Source organism: Myotis daubentonii, chromosome 2 (assembly GCF_963259705.1).
Source record: "Myotis daubentonii chromosome 2, mMyoDau2.1, whole genome shotgun sequence".
NCBI lineage: Eukaryota > Metazoa > Chordata > Mammalia > Chiroptera > Vespertilionidae > Myotis > Myotis daubentonii.
Window position 1 is genome coordinate 56,736,825 of NC_081841.1, and position 12,270 is coordinate 56,749,094.

At 40.9% G+C, this 12,270-nt stretch overlaps 2 protein-coding genes across 2 annotated transcripts in view; one reads left to right on the top strand and one right to left on the bottom strand.

Moving 5' to 3' along the window:
• The window catches only part of LOC132226558 (inner centromere protein-like), a 47,528-nt gene that overhangs the window by 8,429 nt on the left and 26,829 nt on the right, over nucleotides 1–12,270 (top strand).
• On the bottom strand, nucleotides 5,284–6,482 carry LOC132227769 (S100P-binding protein-like). The gene has a single exon (XM_059683275.1). It carries the CDS (start codon nucleotides 6,480–6,482, stop codon nucleotides 5,415–5,417), a length of 1,068 nt encoding a protein of 355 aa, XP_059539258.1. The 3' UTR covers nucleotides 5,284–5,414.

Sequence of the window (12,270 nt, forward strand, 5' to 3'; positions counted from 1 at the left end):
CATATTCATAAGGGATATTTGTATATAGTGTTTTTTATGACAACCAGTCATCTTTTAACCGAATAGTCTTAGTGACTTTTGATAATCATTGCCTAGATCAGCTGTTTCACTAGGGGTTGCAAAGTGCTACTGTTCTGTCATTCCTTTTTTGTTGTTGTTAACCTTCACCCAAGGATATTTTTCCCATCGATTTTTAGAGAATGTGGGAGGGACAGAGGGTGGGGAGGGATGGAGGGAAAAAGGGGAGAGAGAGAGAGAGAGAGAGAGGAAGGAGAGAGAGAAACATCGATGTGAGAAAGAAACATCGATTGGTTGCCTAAGTTGGTTAGGTAATTCCTCTAAAGGTGATTGGTTAGAGTTTTAAAAATTTAGCCCTAGCCGGTTTTCTCAGTGGATAGAGCATCGGCCTGCGGACTGAAGGGTCCTAGGTTCGATTCCAGTCAAGGGCACATGCCCAGGTTGTGGGCTCCTTCCCCAATAAGGGGCTTGCAGGAGGCAGCCAATCAATGATTCTCTCTCATAATTAATGTTTCTATCTCTCCTTCCCCCTCTCCCTTCCTCTCTGAAATTAATAAAAATATGTTTTAAAAAATAAAAATAAGAATTTATTATGCCCAGCAATGTGGTTGAGCACGGACTTATGAATCAGGAAATCATGGTTCCATTCCTGGTCAGGGCACATGCCTGGGTTGTGGACTTGATCCCCAGTGTGGAGTGTGCAGGAGGCATTCTTTCTCATCATTGATGTTTCTCTCTCTCTCTCTCTCTCTCTCTCTCTCTCTTCCTCTCCTCCCTCTCTAAAATCAATAGAAATATATTTTTAAAATTTTATTATGAATTTGTGACCTTTAATAACGTTGATGTGTTTACATTCTTTGCAATTGTTATTCTTTTTGGTGCTCAAATTGTCCCATCTTTGGCAGTGGAATCCCCTCTAACTGACTCTTGAATTTCTTGACACCACCTAGTAGTTTTGTGGGTTTTGTTTTGACGGTTGACAGATTCTCTTTTTTTATTATTGATTTCAGAGAGGAAGGGAGAGGGAGAGAGAGAGAGAAACATCAACAATAAGAGAGAATCACCGATCAGCTGCCTCCTGCACGCCCCCCACCGGGGATCAAGTCTGCAACCCTGGCGTTTGCCCTTGACTAGAATCAAACCCGGACCTTCTGGAGTGCAGGCCGACTCTCTATCCACTGAGCCAAACCAGCCGGGGCGACAGATTCCTTTATTAACAATAAAAAACTTCACATTTGTTACAATAGAAAAACAAATGTTTTAATGAATACTTAAATGAAAACTAGGACCTCATAGTTTTTAATGTGGATTTTTAATGTGTGCTAGGCTTGATGTATATCTTAGAAGAACTTGCTAGAATCATTAGGGTATACCTGTAAAAAAGTCATTTACTTAATAGCTTTCCCAACTAGTAGCTCCCTGAAATTAAGACAGAGAGTAAGCTTTCTATTTAGAGCTGCGTTTATTTGTTTGCCCGGGCACGTGCCTTGGTGGGAGCTTGAATCGTGACCTCCTGAGTCCAGACCAATACTCAACCATTGAGCCGCACCAGCCGGGCTATACCTGCATTTAGATATGACTCACAACACGTATCAATCTTAATTTTATGATTTTGATATTACCTCTTACAAGGTACTCATTAAAAATTCAAATCTTGCCCTAACCGGTTTGGCTCAGTGGATAAGAGCATCAGCCTGCGGACTGAAAGGTCCCAGGTTCGATTCCAGTCAAGGGCATGTACCTGGGTTGCGGGCACATCCCCAGTGGGAGGTGTGCAGGAGGCAGCTGATCGATGTTTCTCTCCCATTGATGTTTCTAACTCTCTATCCCTCTCCCTTCCTCTCTGTAAAATCAATTAAATATATTTTTAAAAAATTCAAATCTCATTTTGAGATCATTAATTTGAGGTATGCAGTAAAACAACCCAGCAGTTTTTGATAGCTTCCTTCCTTACTAGTATGAATATGCCTTGTATATATTGTCTTTTCTTAATTTTACCATTGTATCTTTCGGATATATCCCTGCGAGTAGAACTTTTAGGTTGAAGGGTAAAAGCATATGTAATTTTGCTAGATAGTGTGAAAGAAAGGAGTTATGCACTTTGGCCCTTCCACAAAAAATATATAAAAGTGCTATTTTAACACAGTATCTCCAACAGTTTGTTGTTAGGCTTTTGGATTTTTGCCAGTCTGATAGCTGAGAAATAGTGTGTCTCCATGTAGTTTTAATTTACAGTGATGGCGAACCTATGACACGCGTGTCAGAGGTGACACGCGAACTCATTTTTTTGGTTGACTTTTCTTTGTTAAATGGCATTTAAATATATAAAATAAATATCAAAAATATGTCTTTGTTTTACTATGGTTGCAAATATCAAAAAATTTCTATATGTGACACGGCACCAGAGTTAAGTTAGGGTTTTTCAAAATGCTGACATGCCGAGCTCAAAAGGTTTGCCATCACTGATTTAGCATATTTTTATGTTCAACAACATATTTTAACACATTAAGATAGTGAGCTTACATTAACATATAAAGAAAGAAATATGCCATTAGCTATCTAAAGCTTAATGAGTTGGCTCTGACCCTCAAGCTGCAGGTATTTACTTAGATTTGCAGTAAGGAATAAGACAGAATATCTCATACTTATAAAATGCTTTGTAATCAACAAAGTACATTTAACCGTCATTATCTGATTTGACTGTCATGTGTAGAGGTTCAGAACAGTCCTCCCCAAAATGTGCTACTTTGGCATGTGAATTATTTTGAGCTGAAGGTATTCAAGCCCTGCAGGCTCACAAGAAACGTTTAGTTCTCCCTTAAAGAATTCAAATCAGGGGCCATGCCCATAATTAGAGTTATCACCAGAAATAATTTTTTATGACCTACCTATAGGGCAGGGCAAACTGTCTAATTACTGAACGTCTGCTTTTCTTACTGTCCTGCAATGACCTTCTCCCTTCTGAGGCCCAACGTCATCTCTTAGCTTAGAATGTCAAATACACCACATTCTCCTTTTCTGTCTTTTTTTTTTTTTTTAATGTATTTTATTGATTTTTTACAGAGGGGAAGGGAGAGAGATAGAGAGTTAGAAACATCGATGGGAGAGAAACATCGATCAGCTGCCTCCTGCACACTCCCTACTGGGGATGTGCCTGCAACCCAGGTACATGCCCTTGACCAGAATGGAACCTGGGACCCTTGAGTCTGCAGGTCAACGCTCTATCCACTGAGCCAAACCGGTTACAGCTCCTTTGAACCTCTTGTCTAGGTGGGTCTCTGATTCTCTCTGTATGTGGTGTTCCCATGCATACGTATATATTCAATTTCTTTTCTCATTAATCTATCTCATGTCTATTTAAATATTAGACCGACTGAAAAAAACCTAGGAGTGTGCATGGAAGTTTCTTCCTCCCCACACATGATAATCTCTGAGGGAGGTCAGATACTATGCTCATTCTGTAGAAGAGGAAACTGATATTTTAAAATCTTTTAAAAAATATTTTTTATTGATTTCAGAGAGGAAGGGAGAGGGAGAGAGAGAGTTAGAAACATCAATGATGAGAATCACTGATGGGCTGCCTCCGGCACACCCCTCACTGGGGATTAGGCCCACAAACCTGGCATGTGCCCTTGACCGGAATCAAACCCGGGACCCTTCAGTCTGCAGGTCAACGCTCTATCCACTGAGCGAAACCAGCTAGGGCAGGAAACTGATATTTTAAAATATTGAAAATTTCCAGTTTAATACAGCAAATGGCAGAGCTAGGTTTAAATTTCAAACTTTTGATCAGAGTACAAATTCTATGCTTTGTTTTCCTGTTACAGTATTTCCTAAAAGATGCATGACCTATTTTACCCAAGAGATGGCAGTGTTCTCTTAATATTCATTGGGAATTCTCTTTCCCATCGGAGATGCTTAAAAGGAAGTGAAAATTGTATTCTTTCAGCTAACATTCCTGAGCATACAGTATGTTTAGAAGTTAAAGATAAAAAGATTAGTAAACTTGGTGTTTGCTTCCTAGGAGCTCACAGTCTGGGTCCAAGAGGTGGGGCAATCAAGCAGAGTTAAAAACATAAAAATTCTGTACAAAATGCCAAACCAGCTAGGGACTACAAATGTATTATTTTTTTAAAAAAATTTAATCACATAAACACAACTGCTACAAGGGAAGAACCATGATAAAGAGGAGGCACCAGACTTGTTTCATAACTGATCCTGACAAAAACTCAAAGCAGGGCCTGCATTAGATGCAAAATTGCAGGTTATTTCTGGCTCTTTACCTCTAAGTAAACTACATAAACACATTTTTACTCTGCTTTATCAATACGTCTTGTGGTGAGAATGTCATCCTGGATGAAGAAAGGTAGGAAGGCAGTTAAATGTATGTAACATAAAATACAGTAACGATTCCACATGAAATACTAGACTTAGAGGCCAACGCCAAATATAAGATATGCATCTTTAAAAACATATTAAAAATCCAGATTTTACCCACCAGCTTCTTTAAGGCGGGCGTGCCTAATAATGAGTTTTCTTTGGCTGTTTTTTTCTCCTTGAAGAATATTATGTTAACTGCTAGAGAACAGTTCTCTCCCCCTCCAGTCCAACAGATTTAATTAAGCTGCTAAAGCTTTGGAAAAACAGGATTATTTGAGCAAAGAGGAAATGTGATTGTCACATTTCATAGTTAACCTGTCACTCATATGATTTGGCAAAGGCGATGCTCCCATTACAGATTCAGGCTTAAACTCTTTTGTAGCAGGAAGGTAGGAACATGAGTCCTAGATTTTGGCCTAAGCAAAACACTGTCTCTTCAGAACTTGGGTTATCTATGGGGAACTAGACAGTTGCAATGCTAGTTATTCCAGCTATGATTAATTTTAGCTATGCTGTAAAGAAACAAATAAAAACTGTATCATCTTAACACTGCTTAAACACATGCATGCACACACGCACGCCTGAAAGATATTATACAAAACATTTCAAGTCGGCAGTGGGCATTTCCAAAAGGCAAAAGATTCTTTAAATAAAAATCTTGTGAAAAATTAAATTCAGCCGAAACTGGTTTGGCTCAGTAGATAGAGCGTCGGCCTGCGGACTGAAGGGTCCCAGGTTCGATTCCGGTCAAGGGCATGTACCTGGGTTGCGGGCACATCCCCAGTGGGGAGTGTGCAGGAGGCAGCTGAATCGATGTTTCTCTCTCATCGATGTTTCTAACTCTCTATCTCTCTCCCTTCCTCTCTGTAAAAAATCAATAAAATATATTTTAAAAAAAATTAAATTCAAAATCTGCCAAGCACAGAACAGCAGAAGATGAGATGCTGCTCTGGACAGGACCTGGACAGGGACTTTCACTGCTAATGGGGTGAGACACACGGACTGTACTGGACATCTTAGAGACTCTGGAACTGCTGGTGGCTTTGCTCGTTCCTGTTAACCCACTGAGTCAGACTGTATCTTTCCAGAGGTCTCTGTCGGAACCGGGCATAGTTTCGAATGGTGAGGTCCGAAGGATGCGGATGGTTATGCATATGATGAACTCGATCCATCAAAGAACACAGTTCCACCAAGACACCTTGGTTAGAATCCACTGAGTCTTTTATATGAACAAAAACACTCCTGACGTAAGTTTGCTTCTTCCGTTCTAGATCTGATTGTGAAAACGTCGAAACATTAGTCCTAGTTTTGGCTTGCAGAACAGGAATGGCTTTGCCTATTCTCTCAGGAACTTTCAGCTTCCCAGAATCCTTGTCAAGAATATCTTTGTTTGATGAACTGGTAACTGGAAACTTCATTTCACAACTTGACTTATGTGATCCATTTCTCCAGGATGACCCTAAATGAGGAGTCTCTGAATGGTCCAAGATCTGAGTGATTACAGGTGTAGGTTTCTTACTATCAGGCATACTTTTTTCAGGGACAGTTTGTTGAAAGTTATTACTTGAAGGAGAAGGGAGCGAGAGCCCATCCCAGGAAGCGTTATTTGGGACGATCCCTTCAGAATTAGTGCAAAGTTTGCTCTGATTTGGGCTAAGACCATTTTCTCTCATCCCTTCTCCAAGGGAAGAGGGTTTTTCAATATCTTTGGATGTATCAGTCTTGTCCTTATTAAGCACAACATCACAAGCTGTTGGATTAAATGGTGCAACAACTGTTAATTTTACAAGATTCTTTTCTAGTGCAAAGGGTCTGTTTAATGGTTTCGTAGGGGTTGGTCTCTGATCAACTGATGTACTCGGAGGTAATTTGAAGAGGCCAGGAGTCTCAGCTACTGGTCCAAGGCTGTCCAATGAATTTTCCTCGTCCTCATCTGATAGATCATCATCCCTCAAGTACTTCTCTATCTCTTCTTCCGTGAAGCTGAAATGGCCATCATCTTCTCCTTCACTCAGGTCCAGCAAGGAGTCATCCAATACATCCTCATCCAAGGAACCCCTAGAGGGCACTAGTGGGCACATCATATCTCCGGAAGCAGGGCCATAGCCTGGGCGAAGACCTCTACAAGTTTATTTTTTTTAAAGTATCATATTTTGCTCAACAGCTTTTATTTTATTTATTTTTATATATTTTTATTGATTTCAGAGAGGAAGGGAGAGGGAGAGAGAGATAGAAACATCAATGATGAGAGAGAATCATTGATTGGCTGCCTCCTGTACGCCCCACAATGGGGATCAAGCCTGCAACCCTGGCATGTGCCCTCACCATGAATCGAACTGTGACCTGCTGGTTCATAGGTCAGATGCCCAACCACTGAGCAACACTGACATAATTAACTTCCCCCCCCTCAAATTCATAATTAATTTTTGACATCAGTTCACAGTCTGGGTCATTTTACCTCCATGGCTGTCAACTTGGACAGACTGTAAAAACCTAGAGTTTTTTATTAGTTCATGTAAAACAGAATTTATTTGGTGCTGCCTACTTTTAGAGCAGAGAAATGGTGTTAAATTTTAGGATGCATGAAAGTCCCACATTTTTTTCTACATGCATTTCTATTTCTTCGAGTAATAGGACTCTAGTGAAATGGGAGTTGAGGTGTCTTGTATCTAGTGTGCTTTGGTGTTCTGTATTATTGGGTTTTCTTTTTCTAGAGAAAGAGATGGTTCATCAATTTCCAGGAGATTGAAAGTTATGAAAAGAATTTCTGAATAATCAGATTGTTTGGAAGGCAGAGAATGAAAAGGAATTGGATTGAAACTTCTCATTCGGTATTTCTAGTTACAAAGTTTAGTCTGCCTAGTTCTCATATAATCTTTTCTTAAAAATATTTTTTAATTCTCACCCGAGGATATGTTTTTTATTGATTTGAGAGAGAGGAAGGGGGAGAGAGAGAGAGAAAGATGATGTGAGAGAGAAACATGGATGGTTTGCCTCCCTTATGCTCCCTGACTTGGAATTGAACCAACCACCTTTTGGTGTATGGAGCTACACTCCAGCCAACTGGCAACACTGGCCAGGGTCTTTTAAAATAATGGTTGGACTTCGTCCTGTGCACCAAGAGATTGATGGTTCAATTCCCGGTCAAGGGCACATGCCTGCGTTTCTGGCTCCATCCCCAGTATGGGGCAAGCAGGAGGCAGCCCATTGATGTTAGGCTCTCAAATCACTGTTTCTCCTTTTCCCTCTCCCTTCCTCTCTCTCTAAAAATCAATAAACTATTCTTAAAATTTTTATTGAATTTATTAGGCTGACATTGGTTAATAAAGTTATATAGGTTTCAGGTGTACAATTGCATAATACATCATCTGTATATTATATTGTGTAGTCACCACTCCACGTCTCCTTCCATCACCATTTATCCCCCCTTTACCTGCTCCACCTCCCCCCTCCCTTTCCCTCTAGTAATCGCCATACTGTTGTGTGTCTGAGTTTTTTCCTTTCTTTGCCTAATCCCTTCACCTCTTTCACTCAGCTCCCCAAGCCCCATCCCCTCTGACTCATATAATCTTTTGAATGTAACTAAGATACTAGTTTTTGGAAATGTTCACTTCAGATCACCAAATCTGGGTTATACAATACCCAGAGGGATACACACTGGGGACAGGAGAGTAATTAATCATAATGGAGCTAACATCTATTGAGTGTTTATTTATTTATTTATTTATTTAATCTTTTGTTAATCCTCACCCGAGAATATTTTTCCATTGATTTTTAGAGAGTGGATGGGAGGGGGAGAGAGAGAGAGAGAGATTGATTGGTTGCATCCTGCACAAGGCCCACAAATGGAGCCTGCAACCCAGGTGCGTGCCCTTGACTGGAATTGAACCTGGGACCCTTCAGTCCACAGGCCAAAGCTCTATCCACTGAGCTGGTCATTTGCCTAGGGCTCATATTTAATTTTTTTGAGGAAACTCCATACTGTTTTCCATAGTGGCTGAACCAGTCTGCATTCCCACCAGCAGTGCAGTAGGGTTCCCTTTTCTCCACATCCTCGCCAGCATTTGTCATTTGTTGATTTGTTGATGGTAGCCATTCTGACAGGTGTGAGGTGATACCTCATTGTCATTTTAATTTGCATCTCTGTGATGATCAGTGACTGAGCATTTTTTCATATGTCTCTTGGCCATCTAAATGTCCTCTTTGGAGAAGTGTCTATTTAGGGCCTTTGCCCATTTTTTAATTGGATTGTTTGTTTTCCTTTTGTTAAGTTGTATGAGTACCTTATATATTTTGGATATTAACCCTTTATCAGATGTATCATTGCCAAATATGTTCTCTCATACAGTGGGCTCCCTTTTTGTTTTGTTGATAGTTTCTTTTGCTGTGCAGAAGCTATTTATTTTGATGTAGTCCCATTTGTTTATTTTCTCCTTCTTTTCCTTTGCCCTAGACAGTGGTTGGCAAACTCATTAGTCAACAGAGCCAAATATCAACAGTACAACGATTGAAATTTCTTTTGAGAGCCAAATTTTTTAAACTTAAACTATATAGGTAGGTACATTGTTATTAACTTAATTAGGGTACTCCTAAGGCTTAGGAAGAGCCACACTCAAGGGGCCAAAGAGCCGCATGTGGCTCATGAGCCGCAGTTTGCCGACCACAGCCCTAGGAGATGTATCCACAAACATATTGCTATGAGAAATGTCTGCGATTTTGCTGGCTGTGGTATCTTCTAGGATTTTTTTATGTTTTCATGACTTACATTAAGTCTTTTTTCCATTTTGAGTTTATTTTTATATATGATGTAAGTTGGTGATCTAGTTTCATTTTTTTTTTGCACATATCTATCCATTTTTCCCAGCACCATTTATTGAAGAGACTGACTTGACTCCATTGTATGCTTTTTTGTCCTTTGTCAAATATTAATTGAGTGTAATGGCTTGGATTGATTTCTGGGGTCTCTGTTCTGTTCCATTGATCTATATGCCTGTTCTTGTGCCAGTACCAGGGTGCCTCTAATTTCTGAACCTTTCTGTAATTTTAGAGGAGAATCATCTTTTTTCCTTGTTTTCTTTCTATTAGGTTTTAGCTTTTTTTTTTCCCTTCTAAGTTATATATCATTTATCTATCTGGTCTCCAGCATCTAAAATATTAGGATCTGTTATCTTTTTGTCTTTTTTTTACCTCTAACATTTATGACTTTTTTATTCCTTTTATAATAATTTTAGTTGGATTTGGGAGGCGTTAGAGAAAATTACATATATTCAATTAAAAATCTCCTATTCACTCTTCATCTCTTTCCAATCTGGTTTCTGTCCCTACTGTCCCACTGATCTGTCCCACAGGTCATCATAACCATCAGGTACTTTTCCCCCAGCTTTATTCAGATATAATTGACATATAACATGTGTAAATTTAAGGTGTTGCAATATAATGATTTGATACATGTACATACTGCGAAATGTTTACCACACTAAGGTGAGTTAACACAACCTTCACCTCACGTAATTATTTTGTTGTTGTTTTTGTTATGGTGAGCTCATTAAAGCTCTACTCTCCTAGAAAATTTCAAATATACAATACAATATTGTTAATTATAATCACCATGCCATACATTAGATTCCTGGAATGTATTCATTTTATAACTGGAAGTTTGTACCTTTTGACCAATATTTCCCCATTTCCCCCACCCCTCAGCCCTTGGCAACCATCATTCTACTCTGAGTTTGATGTTTTTAGATTCCACATATAAATGAGATCATACAGTATTTGGCTAGAATTCTCTGTATAACTTATTTCACTTAGCAAAATACCCTCCAATTCCTTCCAAGTTATTTCAGGATTTTCCTTATTTTTTTTTTATGTCTGAATAACATACCATTATCTATACTAATGAAAGGTAACAGTGGCTGTGAGGCCCCGGGGCTCAGGCAGCCGTGAGCCCTGGCAGCTGCGAGGCTCAGGGCTCAGGCCTCACAGCCGCCGCAGCCAGCAGTGGCAGCAGCTGCAGGGTGATGGGGGCAGCGCCTTCCCCTGATCAGCCCGGTCACCTCCTGCAGAGGGAGGCCAGACTGTGGCTTAGGCCCGCTCCTCAAGGGACATCAGTAGGACATCATTAGGACATCCCCTGAGAGCTCCCAGACTATGAGAGGGGGTAGGCCAGGCTGAGGGACCACCCCACCAACACCAGTGCATGAACTTTCGTGCACAGGCCTCTAGTCCTATATAATAAAAGCCTAATATGCAAATTGACTGAATGGTGGAACGACCTGTGGGACAACCAGTTGCTATGATGCACACTGACCACCAGGGGGCAGATGCTCAATGGAGGAGCTGCCCCCAGCCCGCAGGTGCCAGGCCAGCCAAAGCGGGTACCAGCAGGGCCCCCTAATCACCCCACTGGTTGTCCCACAGAGGGAGGCAACCAGTGGCGGTGGTGGGGGGCAAAGCCGGCAAGCAGGCAGTGCCAGGCTGGCCAAGGCCAGTGTCAGCGGGGGGCCCTCTGATTGCCTCACTGGTCACCCCACAGATCCACACTGATTGCCAGCCATGCCTAGAGATCCTACCCATGCATGAATTTCGTGCACCGGGCCTCCAGTGTGTGTGTGTGTGTGTGTGTGTGTGTGTGTGTGTGTGTGTGTGTGTGTGTATGTATATATGTGTATATCACATTTTCTTTACCTGTTTATCTATTGATGATGGGCACTTTGGTTGTTTCCATGTCTTAGTTATTGTGGCTAATACTGCAGTGAACATGGGAGTACAGCTACCTCTTAAGATAGTGGTTCCATCTCCTTAGGATATATACCCAGAAGTGGGATTGCTGGAACTGTGAAGTTCTATTTTTAATTTTTTGAGGAAGCTCCATACTGTTTTTATTTTTGTGGATGTGGAGGTGTGTGTAGGTCCAGACTGTTTTTAATTCTACATTCCCACCAATAGTGCTTCAGGATTCCCTTTTCTTCACATCTGTGCCAGCATTTGTTATTTCTTGTTTGTTTGTTTTTTAAATAAGTCATTCTAACAGGAGCTGGGGATCAAACCTGCAACCCAGGTACATGCCCTTGACTAGGACTTGAACCCGAGATGCATTGGTGTGTGGGCTGATGCTCTAGCCACTGAGAACACCAGTTTGAGCACAAAGGAAAAGTTTCTGACAGAAATTAAAGGTGCTACTTCAGGGAACACATGAGTGATGAGAAAGAGAAACGGCCTTATCGCTCATATGGAGAAAGTTGTCGTGGTCCGGATAGAAGGCCACACCAGCCACAGCACTCTTAAGCCAAAGCCTAATCCTGAGCAAGGCCCTCACTTTCTTCAATACTATGAAGGCTGAGAGAGGTGAGAGCTGCAGGAGGAAAGTTTGAAGATAGAAGTTGGTTTATGAGATTTAAGGAAAGTAGCCGTCTCCGTACATAACAGTGCAAAGCGCAGCTCTGGTTGAGTGTCCCATGCACCGAGAAGAGAAGTCTCCAGTTTGATTCCCGGTCAGGGCACATGCCCAGGCTGGGGTCTCCATTCCCAATAGGGGGCATACAGGGGGCAGCCAATCAATGATGCTCTTCTCTCATCGATGTTTCTCTCTCTCCCTCTCCCTTCTCCTCTCTCTACAATTAATAAAAACATATATATATGTATAATTTTTAAAGTACAAGGTGCAGCAGCAAGTGCTGATGTAGACGCTGCAGCAAGTTATCCAGAAGATCTAGCTGAGATAATTAATAAAGGTATCTACAGTAAATAACAGATTTTCAATGTAGACAAAACAGCCTTGTACTGGAAGAAGATGCTATTTAGGACTTTCATAGCTAGAGAGAAGCCATTGCCTTTCAAAGCTTCAAAGGGCAGGCTGACTCTCTTATTAGGGGC

Excerpts from the sequence above, each read along its gene's own strand:
- LOC132227769 (XM_059683275.1), bottom strand. The coding sequence starts at position 6,482 with ATGATGTGCCCACTAGTGCCCTCTAGGGGTTCCTTGGATGAGGATGTA.